At 54.6% G+C, this 23,198-nt stretch overlaps 2 protein-coding genes across 21 annotated transcripts in view; one reads left to right on the forward strand and one right to left on the reverse strand.

Annotated features, from left to right (window-relative positions):
• IQCE (IQ motif containing E) overlaps positions 1-316 on the reverse strand; it is a 42,619-nt gene extending 42,303 nt beyond the window's left edge. For 8 of the 11 annotated variants that reach the window (XR_006198021.1, XM_042923042.1, XM_042923046.1 and 5 more), the window contains exon 1: positions 60-305. Coding sequence is in view for 7 of the 11 variants with exons in the window: in XM_042923042.1 (XP_042778976.1) it covers positions 60-227 (168 nt within the window). In the remaining 4 variants the exon portion in view is untranslated. Of the gene's footprint in view, positions 1-59 lie in introns of all 11 variants that reach the window. The other 3 variants (XM_042923050.1, XM_042923047.1, XM_042923048.1) reach the window with 2 other exon arrangements.
• Positions 161-22,426, forward strand: BRAT1 (BRCA1 associated ATM activator 1). 10 transcript variants are annotated; one of them, XR_006198019.1, is made up of 15 exons: positions 2,922-3,222; positions 3,996-4,139; positions 10,973-11,127; positions 13,451-13,598; positions 14,078-14,450; positions 14,714-14,833; positions 15,891-15,982; positions 16,674-16,792; positions 16,866-17,052; positions 17,259-17,332; positions 17,973-18,075; positions 18,181-18,279; positions 18,460-18,635; positions 18,946-19,764; positions 21,045-22,426. XR_006198019.1 is itself a non-coding variant. In XM_042923039.1 (14 exons), exons 2-14 carry the CDS (start codon positions 4,013-4,015, stop codon positions 19,642-19,644), a joined length of 2,472 nt encoding a protein of 823 aa, XP_042778973.1. In that variant the 5' UTR covers positions 161-228; positions 3,996-4,012; the 3' UTR covers positions 19,645-19,855. The 10 variants fall into 10 exon arrangements, 9 of the variants coding, with proteins under 9 accessions (XP_042778973.1, XP_042778967.1, XP_042778965.1 ...); XM_042923039.1 differs by lacking the exons at positions 2,922-3,222; positions 21,045-22,426 and adding an exon at positions 161-228 and having other exon boundaries at positions 18,946-19,855; XM_042923033.1 differs by lacking the exon at positions 21,045-22,426 and having other exon boundaries at positions 2,882-3,222; positions 4,065-4,139; positions 18,946-19,855.
• The last annotated feature ends 772 nt before the right edge of the window (positions 22,427-23,198 follow it).

Consider the following 23,198-nt stretch of genomic DNA (forward strand, 5'->3'; position numbering starts at 1 on the left):
CGCGCCTGGCCCCGAGAGCCGGCGAGCTGGAGGGAGCGAGGAGGCCCGCCCGCGCTTACCGTCTCCGAGGCCGGATCCGCGGTGCCCAGTGACATGGCTGCGGCGCCGCCCGGCCGCCCCTCGGCGCTGCGGGCGCGATTGTCCGGCTGTGCGGCTCCGCCGGCGGCCCAGCCGCCCGCAGCCTCCGGACCTCCCTGCCCGCGCGCCTGCCGCGACCCCGCTGCCATGGTAACCGCGCGGCCCGCACAGCCCCGGATGTGGCCGGCGCCCGAGAGCCCGGCCGACCTTGCGCGTGCGCCGGGAAGCCCGAGGGCCGACCCGCAGCGCGCCCAGAGGGGCGAGGCTCAGAGCCCCGCGGGGCTGAAGCCCCGGGAACGCGCTTAACGGTTCCCGGAGTGCGTCCCCCGCCTTCTCTCGTGGAGGCTCCGCGACAAGCCTGTGCGCCAGTCACAGAGCAGGATGCTGCTGTTTATTAGGTTAACGCTAAAAGGGACAAGGAGCTTGTGCAGGCTGCTAGTTCTGGACACCCGGCGTTCAGAAAATTATCCTCCCTGATCTCTATCTTAAGCTCCAGGGTTCTGATGTAGTAGCCCCACGACAATAAAAATACTGCGTTTGCGCTGCAACTCAGTGGGCATCATGAAGATCTTTAGGAACACTGGGCTCCAGAGTTTATTGAAATTATTATTAGCAAGTATGCTTTTTCTTGCTCCTTTATACAAGTGTCCAAGGGCACCTACTCTGTCCCCTCACCCTGCTTTCTTTTTCCAGCCACCTGACATCTATCATCTACAAGAGCGTTCCATGTCCAGAATGTAAGCTCTCTGGGGCAGGGGCTTGGTTTTGTTCACGGCCTTTTTTCCATCCCTTGGAACAGGGGCTGGCACAGAGCAGGTGCTCACTATGTATGTGGTGTCCGGGGAGTCCTTATAACTTTTCTGTGCTGCTGTTTCCACAAATGTTGATAAATGGGTTGTTGTGAGAATCAACTGAGTCGATATCTGTAAAGTGCTCAGAGAACAGTTGCCCATTCCAGAATGAGTGCAGTGTGACACTTCTCTTGGTGGGGTGAACAGTTGAATGAGTCCTCACCCACTGTAGCGTGTTGTAGCCGAAATGCTGGCAGATTATTACTGGTCTAGTTCTGGCACCAACATGTAGTACAGGTTCATGGCTCTCTTCTCGTCAGTGTCCTCACTTGTACACAAAGGGGGTGTGGCCCCCCACCGGCACAGAGAACCTGAACTGCTTAACAACTTCCATTTATTTCGAAGTATTGCCCACATGGAGGACAAAAGCTTTTGCTACCTTAACTACCTATACCCCTGTACCCCCCGCTCCACTCCTGGAGCTCCACAGTCCCCCTGCCCTTCCTGATTCTGTTTTTCACTTACCTCCTCTCATTTAGTTACAGAGACAGTACATGTCCACGGCTTTTTATCTGCTGTTCTGAATTCGGAAAACTTTTGAAAGCCTTTCAGAATTCATTGGTTGGCAAAACTGTTCTGACCTGAACTCATTTGTTGACAAAAGTCTGAGCTGAGACTATTTATGGTTGTTTATTCCACCTGGAGTGTATATTAATGTGACCGCGGAACTTTTAACACATTATACGGTGTACTGCATCAAACCCTGCTGGGATTGTAATCTCACACACTGTACATGCACCACATAGGTTCTCTTTAAGTGTGAACAATTATGAATTCTGACCCATGTGTCCCCAGAAGTTTCAGGTAAGAAATTGTGGGCCTGTATAATCTGGTATTCAGCTCTGGAGTCAGAATGCCTAGGTTCAGATGTCAGCCGTGCCAGCCCACTGGCTATAAGACCTTAGGAGTTCGCCTCTATGCACCTCAGTTTCCTCATCTGGGCGGATGGTGACAGTACCCACCCTCCTGAGGTTAGGGCAGAATCATGCGAGCTTATTTTTTTTTTTTTAGTGGGTGCATTTAATTTTATTTTTTTTAATTTACTTTCAAATTAGCATATAGTGCAACAATGATTTCAGGAGTAGATTCCTCAGTGCCCCTTACCCACTTAGCCCATTCTCCCTCCCACAACCCCTCCGGTAACCCTCTGTTTGTTCTCCATATTTAAGAGTCTCTTGTTTTGTCCCCCTCCCTGTTTTTATATTATTTTTGCTTCCTCTCTTATGTTCATCTGTCCTGTGTCTTAAAGTCCTCATATGAATGAAGTCATATATTTGTCTTTCTCTGGCTGACTACTTTCGCTTAGTATAATACCCTCTAGTTCCATCCACGTAGTTGCAAATGGCAATATTTCATTCTTTCTGATTGCCAAGTAATACCCCATTGTGTGTGTGTATGTATGTGCATATATATATATATATATATATATATATATATATATACATATATGGCACATCTTCTTTATCCATTCATCCGTGGATGATCATTTGGGCTCTTTCCATCCGAGCTTATATTAAGTGAAGCACTGAGCACAGTGCTACTGTTAAGATGCTTTTCCCCAACAACTGCTCGATCATGCAAATAGGAGTATCCCCTTTTTTACAATGAGGAATCACAATTCGGGGAAAACTGTGTAGTTCAAACCTTTTCACCCAAGTGCTTCTAAGGGGCGGGGTGTCCGAAGTGATTACCCATAGAAGTCGATGTTTTTAAAATTCCTTTTTATTTCAGTACCCGTAGGAATTTTGCTCTCTATATTCTAACACATACCTGGTGTTTCCCCCCAAATCGTGCTGAAACACTGACGCTAAGGGAAGATGAAACTGGGTTTTATCCATTGGCTTTGAGAACCTCTGGCACACAGCTAATGGGCCCTGAGGGCTCAGTTGTGAGGCCAAAGGACACTGTCTTCGCCTTAAGGATGAGGCTGCCCCTTCCGGCACCTGCACGCCTCCTGCACGCCCAGAGTATCCAGGCGGGCGAGGCCACGCCTCTTCCGGCCATAGCCTCGCTCCTTCCGCCGGAAGTCCCGCCTTCTGGCGCGATGCCCGCCGGGCGCTAGGGCGCGTACCACCGAGCGTTCCTGCGAAGGTGATGGGTCGGGGGGTCACCGGATTGGCGCCGGCCTGTCTGAGGGCTTCTCAGCTTGAGCTCTTTTCTCCCGGGGCTCCCGGGTGGCCTTTCGGGGACTTTCACGCTCTCCCCGGCCGCCGACTCTGCGGTCGCCCCCTCCAGATCCGGCAAGTGGCGCGGCCCGGGGCGGGGCCTGAGGCGGCGGAGGGACGCGGAGCTGGTGAGGGGCGCTACCGGGGAGGGGTGGCGGACCCGGCAGAGTCGGGAAGAGGGGCTGGGGGCCCTGGAGCATCCTGGGGTCAGCCGGGCCGCGGCCGCCGCCTCGTGTTCCCTCCGGGCCCTTCGGGAGGCCGGTGCCCGGCGCGGCAGCTGGGTCCGCAGGGAGGGCTCCCTTCTCAGGGACCTAGCCTCACCGGGGACGGACAGACAGACCCACTTCCGGCTGCGACCGAGCCCCTGACCGCCCCCAGCTCCCGAGAGAACCCTCCCTGACCGCATGACCGCCGGGCTCCCCGTCCCCTCCCAGACGGGACACGCAGGTGCACACCCCGGCCCGGGAGAGACGGACCCGGGACGGAGCGCCTTCCTCTCTGTACACTGCTGGCTGCGGGGGTGTCGGTTACAGACTCGCTGACCCCGGGAGAGACGCTCTTCCCCTGTCCGCGCGGCTAGCGCCAGGAGGCACGCACCCCAGACTGGCCCACGGGCAGTTTGGGTGAGCATCCAGCCGTTCCCCTCCCACCAGAGTCCAGGGTTGGCAGGCTCAGCACCTGAGACTTCGTGGTTTACACCAGACTCCTTTCCAGCCAGGGCGGCCAGAACTCAGGGCCCCTGCCTGCTCTGGAACACCTCCCAGTACCACCCTGGCAGCTCCCTCGGAGGATTGTGGTCCTGCAGCGCCTGGCCTGCTGTGAAAGTTCTGGGGCCTGAGCGGACACCGGGGCTGCCTGTGATTAGGGTGGGCGGGACCTGGCCCTGACCTTTTCTTTGCAGGACTCTCCAGCCTTATCATGGACCCAGAGTGCTCCCAACTCCTCCCGGCTCTCTGTTCCGTTCTGGCAGACCCCAGGCAGCCCGTGACAGATGACACCTGTTTGGAGAAGCTGCTGGACTGGTTTAAAACCATCACTGAAGCCGGTAAGGTGGAGGGTGGTGCTGTTGTCTTTTTGCCTAGAGGCCAAATGGTGCATGGGACTCCCCTGTCCAGGGGAAGGGGTGTCCATCTGGCTCCCTTCCTTCCCATCCTGGGGATTCCACCTGGCTGGTTGGGAATACGTCCAGTTGAAGCTTGAGTGAATGAGCAGGAGAACTTGATCTTGACATTGTTAGGCTGCTTCCAGCCCTGATTCAGGCCTCCTCTTGTCCATTTCACGCTAGAGGGCTGCAGAGGGCGTAGACAAACTTACTTTGTTCTCATTGCACTTACTTGTTTGAAGAAATCTTTTCTTATTATGAAATGAATACGTATGCTTTAAACCTTGAGCAACACAAAGCCGTCAAGAGGAAAATTAAACCACCGGCAACTTGGTTAATTTCCTTCCAGCCTTTTTTCCTGACGTCATACAGCTGTATTTTTCTTTTTTCTTTTTTTAATTTTTCAATGTTTATTTTTGAGAGAGAGCAAGCGGGAGAGGGGCAGAGAGAGGGAGGCACAGGGTCAGAAGCAGGTGCCAGGCTCTGAGCTGTCAGCACAGAGCCTGACGTGGGGCTTGAACCCATGAACCTCGAGGTCATGACCTGAGCTGAAGGCGGATGCTAACTGACTGAGACACGCAGGTGCCCCCAGCTGCATTTTTCTTACAAAAATGAAGTCACGCTGTAAATACAATTCAGTGTCGTGCTTTTTCTCTGTTAACCATTGCAGAGGGCATTTTCTCTGTGGAACACGTTGATTTTATTGACCATGTGGCATTCCCTGTGTGCATGGACCATAATGGGTATAATCACACCACTGCTGTTAGGTGGTTGTGTTTCTCAGGCTCCTTATCATAAATAATGCCGTAATGGCTTCTTCGCATGCACGTCTTTTCACGCAGATGTTTGATCTCTTGGCTGGTCGTTGCCTTAGAGTAGATCCCACACCATTAATTTCTATTTGTTCCTTTGGTTTATCCTGCACTTTTACTCTCTTTTGAGTTGAATATCTAAGCCTTTCTTGTTTTTTAATATATGCACCTGAGGCTACACACTTTTCTGAAGGCATCATTTTAGCTGCGTCCTTCAAAATTACTTTTGCTGTAATTTTTTTTTTAGAGAGAGAGCACAAGTGGGGGAGAGGGAGAGAGAGAATCTTAAGCAGGATCCACACTCAGCGAGGGAGCCCAATGTGGGGCTCAACCCCACAACCCCGGGATCGTGACCTGAGTGGGACGCTCAACTGACTGAGCCCCTGGACAGGTTTCTTTGAGATACAATTTACGTACCATGGAATTGACTCAACGTGTGTAATTGGTTGGTTTTTAGTGAAATCACGCACGGGGCGGTGCACTCATTGCCATGGTGTAATTCTGCAGCATTGTCGTCTCCTTAAGAGAAACTTGGTGCCCAGTAGCAGTTCACTTGCCCCCGCCGCCCCTCTCAGTTCACCCGCCCCCCCTGCCCTGGCCCCCCGGCCTGTGCTCTGTGGTCCTTGTTGCTCCACACGATCAGAGAACTGGCCCCACGCTGGCTCCTTAGTCACGTCTACGTTCAAGCCTGCTGTCTTCCTGCCAATCGGTATGCTTGCTTGTTTCCGGACAGAGGTGAAGACCCTACCCTGAGATGGTGGGTTCAACCATTTGTCTTTGACGTCCTGTTTTTCCCTTTGCACACTGTGAAGTTAGCCTAGGTACGCGCAGCCTTAGCCTGTTCCCCCTTTGACCAATGACGTTTTCCCTGAAGCACCGATAATGCTTTTCGTTTCAAAGTCAGGTTTGTCAGCTGTTCTCTTGCCGCGGCAACTCTTCGAAAGCGGGAACTGGCAGCACCTGCGACGCCGTAAGCCCATCCTTTGTGTGCCGCTTCCTTGCTTCTCGTAAGCACCATGCTGCCGGCCTGGTTCTTAACTGAAGATGAGCAGCTCTTTTAACAGACAGTCTGCTTCGTTTGTTTAGCTTATTGTTACGTTGGGACTATCTTCTCTCGTATTTTTCATTAATTACGAGGCCTTGTCTTTGTTTCTTTTTTCCTCCTTTTTTCCTCTCCATTGGATTAATAAAGCTTTCGTTTTTAAGTTTTTCTTTTTTTGGTTTGGAAGTTATGCATTCCACTTTTGTTCGTTTGCAGTTACCTCCCCCACAAACTGGATGTAAAAAGTCAAAAGTTAACTAGAATCTCCATCTTCTGTTCCAACAACACAAGGATTTCAGGGCACTTGAATGCCAGCCAAGCACAAGCCTCTTTTTTATTGTTGTCTGGTATTCTGATTCCACCTTGTTGTAACCCCTGTCAAAAGTGATTTATTTAAAATTTTTACAGTTGGTGCTTTTTTTCTGATATTCTAAAGCATATACATTTTATTTTTTAAAATTTAAATCCAAGTTAGTTAACATATAGCGTAATAATAATTTCAGGAATAGAATTTAGTGATTCATCAGTTACATACAACACCCAGTGCTTATCCCAGCAAGGGTCCTCCGTAATGTCCTTCTCCCATTTAGCCCATCACCCACCCACCTCCCCTCCAGCAACCCTCAGTTTGTTCTCTATATTTAAGAACTTCTTGTAGTTTGTTTCCCTCTTTGTTTTTATATTATTTTTACTTCCCTTTCCTAACGTTCATCTGGTTTGTATCTTAAATTCCACATGTGTAGGACCATATGGTATTTATCTTTCTCTGACTTAATTTGCTTAGCATAATACACTCTAGTTCTATCCACGTTGTTGCAAATGGCAAGATTTCATTCTTTTTGATCGCTGCCGAGTAATATTCCACTGTATGTATAAACCACATCTTCTCTATCCATTCATCAGTCGACGCACATTTGGGCTTTTTCCATACGGTTCTTGTCAATAGCACTGCTATAAACATGGGTACCTTTGCCCCTTTGAATCAGCACTCCTGTATCCTTTGGATAAATACCTAGTAATGCCATTTCTGGGTCATAGGGTAGTTCTGTTTTTAATTTTTTGAGGAACCTCCACACTGTTTTCCAGAGTGGCTGCACCAGTTTGCATTCCCACCAACAGTGCAAGAGGGTTCCCATTTTCCACATCATCGTCAGCATCTGTTGTTTCCTGAGTTGTTAATTTTAGCCATTCTGACAGGTGTGAGGTGGTATCTCATTGTGGTTTTGATTTGTATTTCCCTGATGCTGAGTGACGTTGAGCATTTTTTCATGTGTTGGTTGGCCATCTGGACGTCTTCTTTGGAGAAGTGTCTATTCATGCCTTTTGCCCATTTCTTCACCGGATTATTTGTTTTTTGGGTGTTGAGTTTGATAAGTTCTTTTTCGATTTTGGATAGTAACCCTTTATCTGATACGTCATTTGCAAATATCTTCTCCCATTCTGTCGGTTCCTGCCTTTTAGTTTTGCTGATTGTTTCCTTTGCTGTGCAGAAGCTCTTTATCTTGATGAGGTCCCAGTAGTTCATTTTGTTTTTGTTTCCCTTGCCTCCGGAGACGTGTTGAGTAAGAAGTTGCTATGGCTGAGGTCGGAGAGGTTGTTGCCTGTGTTCTCCTCGAGGATTCTCATGGCTTCCTGTCTTCTGTTCAGGTCTTCTACCCATTTTGAGTTTGTGTCTCGTGTGGTCCACGTTCTTTCTTCTGTATGTCGCTGTCCAGTTTTCCCAGCACCATTTGCTGAAGAGACTTTTTTCCACTGGATACTCTTTCCTGCTTTGTCAAAGATAAGTTAGCCATATGTTTGTGGGTCCATTTCTGGGTTCTCTATTCTGTTCCATTTATCTGTGTGTCTGTTTTTGTGCCAGTACCATACTGTCTTGATGCTTACAGCTTTGTAACACAGAGTGAAGTCCAGAATTGTGATGCCTCCAGCTTTGGTTTTCTTTTTCGGGATTGCTTTGGCTATTTGGGGTCTTTTCTGGTTCCATACAAATTTTAGAATTGTTTGTTCTAGCTTTGAGAAGAATGCTAGTGTTATTTTGATAGGGATTGCATTGAATATGTAGATTGCTTTAGGTAGTATTTACATTTTAACAATATTGTTCTAATCCATGAGTATGGGGTGTTTTTCCATTGTTTTGTGTCTTCCTCAGTTTCTTTCATAGGCTTTCTGTAGTTTTCGGTGTATAGATTTTTCATCTCTTTGGTTAGGTTATTCCTAGGTATTTTATGGGTTTTGGTGCAATTGTAAATGGGATCGATTCTTGATTTCTTTCTGCTCCTTCATTATTGGTGTATAGAAATACCACCGATTTCTGTGCATTCGTTTTATATTCTGCGACTTTGCTGAATTCATGGATCAGTTCTAGCCGTTTTTAGGTGGAAACTTTTGGGCTTTCCATAGAGGGTATCATGATGTCTGCAAAGAGTGAAAGTCTGACTTCCTCCTGGCCGATTTGGATGCCTTTTATTTCTTTGTGTTGTCTGATTGCTGAGGCTAGGACTTCCAACACTGTGTTGAATAACTGTGGTGAGAGTGGACATCCGTGTCGTGTTCCTGACCTTAGTGGGAAGGCTCTCCATTTTTCCTCATTGAGGATGATGTTAGTGGTGGGTGTTTCGTATATGACCTTTATGATCTGGAGGTATGATTCTTCTATCCCTATTTTCTTGAGGGTTTTTATAAAAAAGGATGCTGTAATTTGTCAAAAGCTTTTTCCGCATCTGTTGAGAGGATCATGTGGTTCTTATCCTTTCTTTTACTAATGTGATGTGTCACATTGATTGGTTTGCAGATATTGAACCAGCCCTGCATTCCAGGAATAAATCCTACTTGATCGTGATGAATAATTCTTTTAATGTATTGTTGAATCCGGTTTGCTAGTATCTTGTTGAGAATTTTTGCATCTATATTCATCAGGGAAATTGGTCTGTAGTTCTCCTTTTTAGTAGGGTCTTTGGTTTTGGAATCAAGGTAATGCTGGCTTCATAGAATGAGTTTGGAAGTTTCCCTTCCATTTCTATTTTTGGAACAGCTTCAAGAGAATAGGTGTTAACTCTTCTTTAAGCGTTTGGTAGAATTCCCCTGGGAAGCCATCCGGCCCTGGACTCTTGTCTGTTGGGGGATTTTTGATTATTGATTCAATTTCTTTACTGGTTATGGGTCTGTTCAAATTTTCTATTTCTTCCTGTTTCTAGGTAGTGTATATGTTTCTAGGAATTTGTCCAATTTGTCCAGATTGCCCAGTTTGTTGGCGTATAATTGTTCATAGTATTCTCTTATTACTGTTTTTATTTCTGCTGTATTGATTGTGATCTCTCCTCTTTCATTCATGATTTTATTTATTTGGGTCCTTTCCTTTTTCTTTTTGATCAATCTGGCTAGGGGTTTTTATCAATTTTGTCAATTCTTTCAAAGAGCCAGCTCCTGGTTTCATCAGTCCGTTCTGTTTTTGTTTTGTTTTGTTTCGTTTTTTATTTCTGTATCATTGATTTCTGCTCTAATTATTTCCCTTCTTCTGCTGGTTTGGGGCTTTGTTTGCACCTCTTTTTCTAGCTCTTTTATATGTAAGGTCATGTTGTGTCTTTGAGACCTTTCTTCCTTCTTTAGGAAGGCCTGGATTGCTATATACTACCCTCTTATGACCGCGTTTGCCGCATCCCAAAGGTTTTGGGCTGTCGTGTTTTCATTTTCATTGGCTTCCATGTAATTTTTAATTTCCTCTTTAATTTCTTGTTTAACCCATTCATTCATTAGTAGGATGTTCGTTACTCTCCAAGTATTCATGGTCTTTCCAAATTTTTTCTTGTGGTTGATTTCGAGTTTCATAGCGCTGTGGTCTGAAAATAGGCAAGGTATGATCTCGATCTTTTTTTACTTAAGGGCTGATTTGTGTCCCAGTATGTGATCTATTCTGGAGAACGTTCCATGTGCACTGGAGAAGAATGTATATTCTGCTGCTTTAGGATGAAATGTTCTGAATATATCTGTTAAGTCCATCTGGTCCAGTATGTCATTCAAAGCCATTGTTCCCTTGTTGATTTTCTGTTTAGATGATCTGTCCATTGCTGGAAGTGGGGTGTTGAAGTCCCCTACTGTTATGGTACTATTATCAACAAGTTTCTTTATGTTTGTGATTAATTGATTTACATATTTGGGTGCTTCATGTTGTAAATATTCACAGTTGTTAGATCTTCTTGGTGGATAGACTCCTTCATTACAATATGATGCCCTTCATTTCTTGTTGCGTGTTTATTGTGAAATCTTGGTTGTCTGATATGAGTATGGCTACTCCAGCTTTCTTTTGACCATTAGCATGATAGATGGTTCTCCATCCCCTTTAAATCGGCGCTTTTTAGATTTGCCCACGTGTTTACTGGTTTCTTTGATTCGTGCTTCTCTAATCTTCACGCTGTTCTCTTTCGTTCTTACTGAATCACATTCTCTGGTAGTTATTTCAGCCAGGGCCTCCCAACCGGAAACTGCCCGCCTTTGCCCCACAGTTTCCTTTCCCCGTCTCGGCGCTTCTGGACAGCAGTGTGGCCGAGTAGACGTCTCAGATATCTTCGTTGTCCTTCCTCACATTGAGTGCTCTTGGTTTAAGAAAAAAGTATCCATTCGAGAGGTAGAGACGGTCTTCTGCTTTAACTTGCATTCCTTTTTGTAATCAGCAAGATAGATCGCCTTCGGGTTTGCTGGTCCTCGCCCCTCCCCTGTGTCGGAGGTGACGGCCGTCTGGTCTGTGCCCTCTCGCCGCGTTGAAGCGCCGACTCCTTTGTTGCGGTCATTGCGAATACTTTCGCCCAGTGCGATTATTAAATCCGGCCGCGGGAGAGGAGGTCTGGGGGTCGCCCGAAGAACCGGCCTCGAGGGAGAGTTGATCACTAGGCCTCAGTGACACTCTGCCCGGCCGGGCCCGCCCGCAGGGTCCAGCCTGCTGTTGTTACAGGAGAACCCCTGCCTGCTGGGGCTGCTCTGCCACGTGCTGAAGCCCCAGGACCTGAGTCCCAGAGTCCTCGCCTTCTCGCTCCGCCTCGCGGGCATGCTTGCAGCCCAGGAAGATTGCTTCCAGTACCTTCAGGTGAGCCTGGGCCCTCCCACCGAGAGGCCCGCCGGGAAGTACACGGCTTTCTTCTGCAGGCGCACAGAGCAGCGGCGGCTGTCGTGACCCTTGGGTCTCTGAGACGTGGCTTGCCCCGTGTTTTGACGTGCACCACGGGATTTTTTTCCTGAGCGTAATCCTTCTTTGAAAAACTGACCGGGAATGACGGGGTGAAGGGGTAGAGTTTTTGAAGTAACACAGAGCTGGGGTTGACTCAGCTCTGACACCTGCCCTCCGAGCCTCAGTGTCTTCCTATGACGGAAGGAGAGCTGTGCGTGTCACGTAGACCGTCACGAGGCTTAACCGAGAGCATCTGTCCAGCACTTAGTCCTGTGGGACGGATGAATGAGGGCCTAGTGAGGATTTCTACTGAGTAAGAAGGCAGGGGGCTTGGAGAGACGCTGCCCCCCCCCCCCCCCCCCCCCCCCCCGCCCCAGCTGTGCGTCCAACAGCTCTTCACAGTCCCGGGTGGGCACAGTGGGGTTTGTGAGGCGATGCCTGCCATTCGCCTGTCTGGCCCTGTGCCGGCACCCCTGGCTCCTCGGAGCCTCACGGCTCACCTGAAGGCTCACCAGCTTCCTGTGGCGCAGTGTGTGAAGGGCCCCGGGGAGGCCATGCCGGGATGGAGTCGCTCGAAGAGGGGACAGTAGCGGGGAGGGATGTGTCCTCTCAGTAACTCTGGGTGCCGTTCTCGGACGCTGCTCACTTGGGCGATGCGGTCTCCCGAGAGGCACGGCCCGGCACCGACCGGCCCGCCGTGGGACCCACCACAGTGTTCCGGGGCGCGCCTCTGCTGTTCTCGTGGGATCGTACGGTAACCCTCACGTGCCCGCAGAGCTTGAAGCTTAGACAGCTCTTCAGGGTTTGCGAGGTCACTTTCATTTCATCCGAGGAGCCCTGGCCAGTCAGCAGATCAGCACCCTTTATCTCTATTTCCTAGACAAGGGAATGCCGGGGGGCTTAGTGCGAGAACCCCACAGAAGGGGCAGAACTCACACTAGACCCTAGAGAGTCTGCTGCTGGCTGTAAGCAGGGATGAGGGGCCCAGGCCGGGTGCGGGCTCTCAGTCGGCAGCGAAAGGCTGCCCTCCTGTCTGCTGGGCCCGCAGCACTGGGCTGGCCTCCTGTCCCTTTGCCAGCTGCCCCTTCACAGCCCCACGGTCTCCTGGTCAGCCAGCTGCTCAGCGAGGGCCAGCGTCTAGGCGGGGAACCTACAGACCGACGATGCATGGAAGGGGGTGGCAGAGTCTTTGTGCCGCCCGTTGGCTACGATCCGCCCTGGGGAGGGGCTGTACCTGTAGGAGGGTCCCCCTTGGGTGACCGCAGGTCCGCCGTCAGTGGCGCCCCTCTGGGGCCCGCGGCCATCATAGAATTAGACTCTTAGCCTTAGGGGATTGGAATCTGTCTCTGAGTCTTGTCCCTTATCCTGGAGTCTGAGGTGATTGGACGGTTCCTGTACCTTGAGGGTCGGCCATCGTTGAGCAGGACGCCCTGTGGCCCAGGCAGGGCGCAGGCCTTGACCACATTTCTTCTGCGGGGGTAGGAGAGGCTCAGAGTGAATAACTGCTCCAGCGAGCAGCTCTGTTCGTAAGAGGCAGCATCAGGCTTCCGTCGTGTCGTGTGGAAACCCAGGAGTGAACGAGGATGTGATGCCCGTGGTAGGAAGTGTAGGGCGGTGTGTGATTGTACCGTACGTGTCCTTAAGCCAGTGGAGCTTGAGTGGGGAGTTAGCCACTGCCGGCTTGCGGGGGTGGGTGTCAGCTTTGTGGGGGCAGTGGGCTCGCAGCTGGGTTGTAAAGGTTTGAACAGGTGCAGGGAGCGGGGCCTGACGCAGGTGTGCGGGGCATCGGGGTGGGGGGACACCTGGAGGAGGGTGGCCGCCTTGGTGGACCCGCATGCCAAGCTCAGGAGTTCGGTGGTCTGTGGAGACCGTTGAGACTCCGTGAGCACAATGTCACGGTCACAGGTGGACGTTTGGAGATGGAGCTCGCGGTTCTGTTTTCAGGGCGAGGATTTCTGAAGTAAACCGACAGGAGTGATGGACCTTTGTTTACAACCCCGTTCTGCCCCAAAAGCTGTGTCCTGCAAGGCAGACCTGGCATTGCCGGGGCTGGTGTGGCTGTGCCGGTGGCCACTGCCACTTCCCGGAGGCACGGCTGCCTGGGGGCTTTTCGTGTGGCAGTGACTGAGAGAGCTTCCCCGAGGAAGTGCCTCGACCAGCCCTGAATGGTAGAAAAGCCACCTCTGAAGTGCCCGTCTCCCGGGAACCCGCCCAGGTCACCGCTTCCTTCTCCGCTTCCCAGCAGGGGGAGTTGCTGCCCAGGCTCTTTGGGGAGGCAGGACCCCTCGGAGGCGCCGCCTGGACCGCCCCCAGCGTGCGCAGCGGCTGGATCCAGGGCCTGCGCTCCCTGGCGCATCACCCCAGTGCCCTGTGCTTCCTGGCCGACTGCGGTGAGTGCCCTGCCCGGTCCGCTTCCTGCCTGTGGCCTGGCCGCACCTCTGCGGCCCCAGGGAGATCATTGCAACGTGCTGGGCCTCGTCTCCTCTTCTGTGAAAGCGGCTGTGCTATCGCGGGGCTGTCGTGAGGAGCATGTGAGGTAGCCGGGTGGCGGGGGGGGTGGGGGGTGGGCAGAGAAGGGGCGGTTAGAGGCCCTTCGAGGTCGCTGCAGCGTGCTTCAGCTCGGAGGTCAGACCCAGCAGGTCGGGTGGTTTTGAGACTCATTAGAGTCAAAAGCTTCCTTCCAAGGGTCTGGAAATCTCCATTCCTGTTCCTCTGCCTCTGAGCAGAGGGGAGGCGGGGCCCTCGCGGTGCCTCCTGGGGCTTGCGGCGTTCGTGCTGTTTCCCTGAGGCTCTGAAGTTAAAGCCGCTTTGGATTCTGTTCCAGCTGAACCCCGTTTTCTTCTCTCCCTGCCCCTGTCCCCAACCCCAGGTGCCGTTGACACCATCTTCTCCCTGCAGGGAGATTCCAGCCTGTTTGTGGCCTCGGCAGCTGGGCAGCTCCTGGTGCACGTCCTGGGCTTGTCTCTGCAAGGTCCAGCTGAGGGACACCCTGGCCTGCAGACTGGTGATTGGCCAGTGTGTGCCCAGAAGATAGTGAGTCACATTGAGGAGTCCCTGCGCTCCGCAGCCACCCCGCAGATCACACAGGCTCTAAACGTGCTGACCACCACTTTCGGGCACTGCCACAACCCTTGGACGCAAGTCCTGTGGGTGCGGCTGAGTCCCCTTGTGGCCCGTCTGCTCGAGAAAGACCCCGTCCCCGCTGCACACTCGCTCGTGGATCTCCTCCTCAGCGTGGCCCGGTCAGTCCCCTGGGGTGCAGCTGGGAGTGGGCAGGAGTTAGGGGCGCTCGTTTCCCTTGGGAAGCCTTAGAGTGGCTGTTACACCTGGGGTCACCGCCGGCGGCAGAGGGAATGCCAGAGGGGGTCTGAAAGCCCGCACACCTAGAAAGGCTCCGTCTCAGCTGGGCGTGCGTGGCCCCGGGGCTGTGGCAGTCCCACTGGACACTGCACGGGCTTTGGGGGACAGGACAGAGAAGTAACTTCCTTTCTGGGGTTCTCTGCAGTTCTCCGGTGCTGAGTTCGTCCAGCTGTGGCCTGTGGGAGACTTTAGCACAGACTCTGAGCCATCTGAGCCCCACCCAAGCAGGGCCGTTGGCTTTGGGGATCCTGAAACTGCAGGAGTGGTAAGGATTGGGGTTTATTTTGCGCAAGGACCGGCAGAGAGAGGTCTCGGCCCCTGCCTGGGGGCCGGGGGGCTTTCAGGGAGCTTCTGAAACTAGAGAAGAGTCAGAGGTGGCCGTCGGCAGCGTGGCCTGGTGGGATTTCAGTTACTACAGAGGCATTGCCGTATGCTGTGGCTTCCTGCACGCTGTAGCGACAGAATAACTACTTCAGACACGAGCTTTAGAGGCTCCCCGGAGATAGAGCAGAGTCTCTGAGCTGCTCTGCTCAGAGCAGGGATAGGTTCGTACCCAGGGTCCGCTCTCGCCGCCGCCCCTGCTTCCCTCCCCTCCCCAGCAGTCTTAGCTTGTAGATCCTGGGCCGCCATGGTGTGCATGTCGCTGGGGCCCTGGGACAGTAGGGGGGACCCAGTAGGCAGGAGCGGCTGGCCAGCTTCCTGCAGGTAAGGGAAGGATGCCTGGGTCCAGAGATGGGAAGAACAAGGAGGTCATTGCAGGGTTGTGGGCAGATGAGAGGTGGTCGTGTTGGCCCAGGTTGGGGGTGAAAGTCACCACAGGACCCACTCGCCAGAGGGGCTGTGTGTCTGACGTGGGCCTGGCTCTGAACTCCAGGCTCTCCGGGTGTTCATGAGGAGGTAGTGGCTGAAAGGGGAGGACCGGGCAGCCCCCCGGGCAGAGTTGTGTGCTGGCTGAGTCCCCCACCCCACCCTGAGCCCGAGGACTTGGGAGACAGAGCAGCAGGGACTCTCCCGGGAGGTGGGGCCTCCTGTCCCTTGGTCCTGAGCGGGCGCTGTCCCCTGGAGCACGTGTGATGAGGCCTTCCTTCCTAGGGCTGTTCCTGGGGCCTGGGGAGGTGCTCCTGTGGGGTCCCACGTTGGTGGCCTGCATACCGGTGGCCTGAGTGCCGGTCACAGTGCTTGAAAAGAAGCTGTTTCTCAAGGGAGCGTCCAGAGTCCCGGCACTGGCGTCTTTGCCCCAGACTTGCTGGGGATGTTAGAGGGGTAGTAGCCACCTCACCCCAGGGTCGGGAAGCGGCACTCACCGTGTCCTCTGTGCTCAGTCCACAGGCGTTGAGGGCCCAGGCCTTTGCTGTCCTCCTCCAGCCCCTGACCTGTGTCCTTGAAGCCACCGCTCAGGCCCCCGGACTCCTAGGTATGCTGCTTCCTGAGGGCGGGCGGGTGCAGGAGGGCAGCCCCCGAGGGTCCTGGGCACGTCCTTGGTGTGGGGGCAGGCGGCTCGCTGCCCCCACTGACTGTGCAAGTGGTGGAGGGGAGCCTGTTGTCACACGCGTGGCTGCTGCTCCTCTCGTGTCCCTACCCTGGAATTAGCGGGGCAGCCTCGCCCCCCGCGGGCGTCATCTCACGTGGCCCCAGAACAGCTGGGTGGTTACGCGGGCCTGCACCACATGCTGGTTCCCGACCCAGGACAGGCACACGCTGGCATCTCGACTGGGTGCATCTAGACTCTGTGACCGGGGCAGGGCGACCGCTCCTGCTGTACTTGTCTTGCTTCAGCCGCACAGTGTGTTGAGGACTGGCGAAGGGGACCCAGGGGTGCCTGGTGGCCCCGTGCCGAGCGCAGAGACGAATGTCCTGAGCAGCGGGATCGGCCCGAGCACGGGCTGTGGGCAGAGCTGGGCTCTACGGCTCAGGCGCCCGGCAGACAGGCTCAGAGCCCAGGTCTGGCCAGCCCGTGTCACCCTGGGCACGTCACCTGCCTAAAAGCTGTGGTCCTGGTCTTCAGCGTGGGGTGACGGCCACAGGGCCCGTGGCCGGCAGCCAGGCCTGCAGTGGCCACACGGGAGGCGCCGCTGATGGAGAGCCGCTTCTGGCTTGGCTTCCAGACTCGTGGGACGGTACCGGGGGCGCTTCGGTGACGGTGGACACGCTCCTCGCCTCCAAGGCGGCCTGCGTGGGTCTCCTGTGCCGGACGCTGGCCCACCTGGAGCTGCTGCAGCCACTGGTAAGTGTGGCCCCGGCCTGCGTCCGCGGCAGCAGCGGGACCCGGGCCTGCACTGACCTGCCCTCTCTCCCGGCCCCAGCGCCCCTCACCCTGGCCTCAGGCGCCCCTGCTTGGCGCCACGGTGACGATACTGCGGCTCTGCAGTGGTTCGGCGACCCCCACCTCTGACGCGGGGGGCCACCTCTGTGCGTTCCTGGTGGGCTGTGTGCGGGTCCAGCGAGCGGCCCTCGATTTCCTGGGGACGCTGTCTCGGGGGACAGGTGAGCAAGAGGGTCCCCCCCGCCCCCCACCGGGCCCCGCTTGCCTGCCGCTAGCTGCACCTGGGGCTGCCGTCCTCTGTGTCTTCTCTAGGGCACAGCGGGTTCAGCTGGCCGGTGGGTTCTTTCCCCTGCTCTCCTTGGGTTGACACACTCTGCTGGGGAGGCCCCTGGAAGGGAAGGTCGGGTGCTTCATCTGTCTGTCTCAGGTCCCCGAGAGCTGGTGACACAGGTGTTCGCTGTCCTTCTGGAATATCTCACAAGCCCAGACTCCAGCCCCACGGTACAGGCACAGGGTGTGGCGGGGAGGGCTGGGAGGGGGAGGAGCGTGGGGAGGAGGGGGAAGCGCGTGGGGAGAACCTCTGCAGGCCGCTCGGGACAGGGCCTTCTGTGGGGCCAGAGTCGCTCCTTAAAGTGAGGTTGGAGGGGCGGGCAGCGGCACGGGGACTGTCCGGGGCTGGTGAGGACCATGGGCCATGGAAAGCAGAGAATTCTCTGTGACGGAAGGACTCTAGAGCCGGGCAGCCCTGCACTTGGGATCTAAACTCCATCAGTTAGAGACTGGGCCAGTTAGAGACTGGGACAAGAGGCCCGGTGGGTTCCTGGGCCTCTGAGGAGAGGGGGCCTTGGAGAGTTTCTGGGTCTTGGTGCGGAAACCCTGTGTCCCCGGTAGTGGGGCATCCTGCTGAGAGCTGCCACGTCCTGTCTCGTGACCCAGGATGCCCGTTCAGCCGCTGCCCGGTGCTTCTGCCTTGGAAAAATGAAACGCAGTGCTTCCTTCTTCCTGAGCCTGGGGTCCCTCCTTGTACCCCTGAGCAGGGGAAGGAGCACAGCGGGGGCAGATGGGGGCAGGCAGGCAGGCCAGCTCGCCCCTCACCGGTCCTGGCCCTGCAGCCCTGCTTTCCCTGCTTTCCCTGCTCCAGGTTCTGAAGAAGGCCTTCCAGGCCACGTTCCGGTGGCTCCAGAGTTCACCTGAGACCCCTGGCTGCAGTGATTTGGATCCCCACGCCCAGCTGTTCCTAAGAGGTAGCCCGGCCCTGCCCGGGACGCCAGACCGGGTCGTGGGTGTGGGGCAGCCCGGGGCAAGGCGGGTCTGGCCTGGGCCGCCCTGAGCTGCCCCTCCCGCTGCAGAACTTCTCCCCGTGCTGCCTAAGCGCCTGTGCAGCCCCTGCTGGGAGGTGAGGGACTCTGGCCTCGAGTTCCTGACCCAGATGATCGGACGCTGGGGAGGTGAGTGCAGGGCGCTCGGCTGGCTGCGGGAGGGCGGGCTCGGCCTGAGCACACTGGTTGTTTCCTGTTGGCTTTGGGAACCCAACCGCCTAAGCTGCCCTTGGGGAAGGAAGGAAGGAAGGAAGGAAGGTACAAGTTCAGCCCTTGGTCACAGCTGGTCGTGGTCGCTTGGACCCCTAGGGCAGGCCGGCTTCAGACGCGCGCTCCTCGCTTCCGAGGTGCCCGAGCTCACCGAGCAGCTCCTGCGAGACCCTGAGAGTTACGTCCGTGCGAGTGCAGTGGCCGCCATGGGACAGCTCTCCAGCCAGGGGCTGCGCGTCACCCCCGCCAGCCCCGAACACCCAGGGGGCCAGCAGGTAGGAGGTGGTGGGTCCTGAGGCCGGCTAGTTCACGTCCGGCCGTTGTCTTCACCCCCAGGGTCCAGTGGGTCGCCACCCAGTCACGGGTGGTCTGGGGCCAGGGGCCAGTCGGCCGCATCGCCTGAATCTCTGGCTCTGCTTCTAAGTACCCCTGTCACTCGGGCGTAGTCACCTCCCTCTTCAATACGTGAGCGAATGGAGGGCCGCGGGAAAAGCAGCACTAGCCCCCAGACGCGCCGGAGGTGCTCGTCAGCAGGAGCTCTGGCTTCTGCGCTCCCCTCCCACCGTCTCTCGCTCTGTCCTTCAGAAGAGCCTGCTCGCGGAGCTCCTACACATCCTGTCCACAGACTCGGAGGGATTCCCCCGGAGGGCTGTCATGCACGTCTTCACCCAGTGGCTGAGGGACGGGCACGCCGACGTGGCGGCGGACACGGAACGGTTTGTGGCCAGGGTGCTCCAGGTGGCGAGCCAGGATCTGGACTGGGAGGTCCGGGCTCAGGGCCTTGAGCTGGCACTGGTGTTCCTGGAGCAGACGCTGGGCCGACCCAGCTCCCACTGTCCCTATGCCGTGACCCCACCCGTGGCGGCCCCGCCGGGCCCACTGGCCCAGGCCCTGCGGCCACTCTGCCGAGTGCAGCTCTTCGAGTTTGCCTTTCGTGCCTTGTTTGACTGTGACCGACCCGTGGCTCAGAAGTCCTGTGACCTTCTCCTCTTCCTGAGGGCCCAGACTGCTTCCTACAGCGGCCCGCAGGGGTCCGGGAGTGTCCCTGAGGTGGCCTCTGTGGAGGCCGCCCTGCAGAGGTGGCAGGCAGGTGATCAGGGCCAGCCACTGGGGTACCTGGAGCCCGAGGTCGTGGTGGCTGTGCTGAGGTCTATGGACCTGGAGGGCCTTCGGGGCGCATTGGCCGAGAGCAGCGACCGCGTAGAAAAGAGCCCTCAGTCGCTCCTGCAGGACATGCTGGCCACGGTGGGCGCTCTGGGGGAGGACGAGGCGGACTGCTACTGAGGCAGCCCAGCAGCAGCCTCCCCGGGCCTCCCCTTACGGCCCTTCTTCGCGACCCTGTCACCCAGAGAGCTCTAGCCTGGCCTGGCTGCACGAGGGACCTCCTGGGGAGGCCAGGACCAGGTGAGACCATCAAAGCTGAAGAGTCCCTTTTGATGTACTATTAAAGAAGAGGCTTATTTTTTACTCAAAATAAACGGCGTTTGGTCCCGCCGCTGAGCCGGCCTGTGTTTGGAGGCTGCCCCGGGGTAGGTGCGAGCGCCAGACCCAGGGGGCTTTGGAGAAGCGACTGAGGAGGGATTTCTTGGCCGGACAGGCGTGTGCTTCATGGGAGTACGTGTTGGGGGTCTCCACTTGGACCCCACTGTGCCCCAGGGGTGCCCGGGCGTCAGAGAGACGATGGCTTGGGCGGGAGAGCATTCAGCCCTGGGTTCCGGCCCCTCGTGATAGTGACCCCGGGTCGGATCGAGGCCAGGTTCCCAGCCTCTGAACCCCCGGGATCACTGTCAGGTTGTAGTGATTCAGAGTCTGCTGTCTCTACTGAGCAGGCAGGGAGAGCTGCCGGTGGCGACACCAGGCCAGTACCCAGGGGGCCACACGGCTGCACCAGTCCTAGCTCTGCCGTCTCTGGGCTGGGTGACCCTGGGCTCGTCACTTCCTCTTAGAACCTGTTTTGTCATCTGTAAGATAGAGATTCTCCCGTTGGCCTCCCAGTGGTAAGTGTCCTGGTGTTCTAAAGCAGCCGGCGTGGTCAAAGAAGACATTGCAGGTGGAATTTAGAAATATTTCCGACGAAATAAAAGTGAAAATACAGCTTATCAAGGTTTGTGGGATGAAGCAGTGCTCAGCCCTCTGAGTTTACAGCATCGAATGCAGAGATTAGGAAAGAGGGAACATCTAAAATCAAGAGGTTTCTACTTAGGTGATTAGAAGAAGAAGATCCAATTAAGTCTAAAGCAGGAAAATAAAAATTAGAACGAAAATGTTAAAATTGAGAATGAAGTCAAAAGAAAAAATCATCCAAACCAAAAACTGATTATTTGAAGAGATCAATAAAATTGATAAGCCTCCAGCCAGTCTGACTTAAAGAGAGGGGATACAAATCACTAATAGCAGCAATGAAAAGGCCCCTCACTGCAGGTCCCATGGAAATTGAAAAAATAAAGGAATAGTGAAGGAATACTGTGAACAGCTTTGGGCCCACAGGTTGGGTGACCTAGATGAGACCAATTCCTTGAAAGAAACAAGTTGCCAAAAGTCGCACAAGAAGAAATAAATAAGCCTTTAGTTAAGGAAATGAAGTCAGTAATTCGTAACTTTCCCAGACAGCACCAGGCCCAGATGCGTGCGCTGGTGAACTCTACCAGACACTTGAAGAAGTCCTTCCCTGCCATCTCTTCCAGAGGGCGGAGCAGAGGGAACGCTTCCTGCTAGTTCTACGAGGCCAGCATCACCCTGACACCCAGACCAGACATATTCCGAGAAAACGCTAGAGACCAATGTCTCATGAACATAGATGGTAGGCGTCGTCAAAATGTGAGCAAATCGAACCCAACAACGTAGAAGACGAGTTGTGCACCACAAGCAGTGGGATTCGTCCCAGGCGCGCAAGGCCGGCTCAGCATTTGGACGTCCGTTCGTGCAAGCCGTCACACCCACAGGCCAATGGAGAAAAATCTCATGCTCGTGTCGACAGGTGCAGGAAAAGCATTTGGTAAAACTTGTCACACCCAGTGTTCACCCCAGAGGTGAAGGCCCCACGGCCTCTGGAAAGCCTGTGCCTTTCAGAGACACTGGTGGAGGGAGAGAAACGTGTGTGGACGGCAGGGCGACCTGTTCTGGGCAGTTCCGCGGAGAGCAGCCGGTGCTGTCTTGGGCAGACTTTACATTCATGGTTCGGCCCTGATGGATTCCACCTTTCCCCTCCTTCACCGAGGGGCACTGGCCAGGTCCTGGCCCCACCACTACAGGCCGCTGCACCCCGGGTGGGTCCTGGGACCCCACTGGGTTATAGATGGGCTCCACCAGGCTGTTGAGAGCTGACAGAGACATGGTGTGTCGTTCACCAAGAAGGTGGTTGACGTGTTAGCTTCTTGCTTTACTCCATGTTCTTGACCTGCTGTGTCCCCGCGGTTCTGTGGATCGGCCTGCTCTCCCCCTGCTCTGCCCACGTCCTTCCCCTGGCTTCACACAGCACCCTCCCGCTGACAAGCTCAGGACTTCTGCCCAGACTTCTCTCTGATTCCTGAACCTGCACGTCCACTGCCAGCGGGTCGGCTGTGTCATGATGGGGCAAGGACACTGCACTTGTGACATCATGACGCTTCGTTGCGTCCACTGCCTGTCTTGTGGGCTCCTGCAGCCAGTTTTTAATGGGTTTCCTTCCACCCACCTTCCCTGCCTCCAGTCTGTTCTCTTTGCCTGCCAGAGTGATCTGTCTAAACCTGGTCATTGTCCCTTCCCTGCCTAGAAGCTGCCGTGGCTCCCCATTGCCAGCAGGCTGCACACCAGAGCCTTTGGCGCCCATCAGCCTGTCCAGCACAATGTCTTGCAAAGCCCTACCTTATTCCACACCCTCTAACGTCACCAACAGGAGGCTCTAAGGGTCACCTGGCCGTGGCTAGGTCTCAGGGCCCTCCGTCCGTTTCCGCTTCGGCAGGCGGTCTGCAGCAGGGCCCACGAGCCTGCATCTTGACACCGCAGGAGAGTCTGGTGATACGAATAGCAGTTTTGATTAGTCTTTTTGTTTGTTTTTAATGTTTATTTTTGAAAGAGAACATGAGCGGGGGAGGGTCAGAGGGAGAAAGGGAGACACAGAATCCGAAGCAGGCCCCGGGCTCTGAGCTGTCGGCACAGAGCCCGACAGGGGGCTCGAACTCACGAGGTGTGAGATCATGACCTGAGCCGAAGTCTGACGCTCAACCGACTGAGCCCCCCAGGCGCCTCAGTTTTGGTTAGTCTTAAGATGCCGTATCTCGGACTACACGGATGCCAAGCGTAGACTCTGATCTGGCAGTTACTTTCTTGCAGCTGTTGTCCACGGAGCACGTCCCACTGTTCCCTGCCTTCTGTGGCCAAGCGGTCACTGTCAGCCTCATTGCTGTTGCTGGAGGTAACCCATCTTTCCTCTCTGGCTGCTCTTAAAATTTCTCTCCTCCAGTTTTCTGCAATTTTACTATCGTGTGTAGGTGAGGTTTTTTTGTTTTTTTTTCTTGGGACTCACTGGGATTGTTGAATCTGATTTTTTTTCCCATCAGTTCTGGCAGGTTCTCAGCCCCTGTCCTTTCAGACTTTCAGATACGGTCCTTGATCTTGACTCCGTCTCACTCTGTCACTTACCCTAGAGCTCCAGCAAATACCAGATCTCACGGTTTCCTTCACATATCCTGTGTTGTATTGGTTTCTCTATGTTCCATTCTGTCTGCTTTTTGAAAATTCGTCATCGTTTTATATAGCTTCCTGCTGTGTGCTGATATTTTCAAGCTTTTGCTTCTTCAGACACAGCAAGCTTAGTTGTTTTATAGTCTGTGTCCGCGGTAACACTAGCCACTGATCAC

The sequence above is a fragment of the Panthera leo genome, chromosome E3 (assembly GCF_018350215.1).
Source record: "Panthera leo isolate Ple1 chromosome E3, P.leo_Ple1_pat1.1, whole genome shotgun sequence".
Lineage (NCBI taxonomy): Eukaryota > Metazoa > Chordata > Mammalia > Carnivora > Felidae > Panthera > Panthera leo.

What these genes read in the sequence shown, in the direction of transcription:
- BRAT1 (XM_042923031.1), top strand. Translation starts at nt 3,024, where the DNA reads ATGGGTCGGGGGGTCACCGGATTGGCGCCGGCCTGTCTGAGGGCTTCT. An exon ending in GGCGGAGGGACGCGGAGCTG is followed by an intron (nt 3,223 to 3,995) that starts GTGAGGGGCGCT and finishes TTTTCTTTGCAG; the next exon opens with GACTCTCCAGCCTTATCATG. An exon ending in ATTGCTTCCAGTACCTTCAG is followed by an intron (nt 11,128 to 13,450) that starts GTGAGCCTGGGC and finishes TCCGCTTCCCAG; the next exon opens with CAGGGGGAGTTGCTGCCCAG.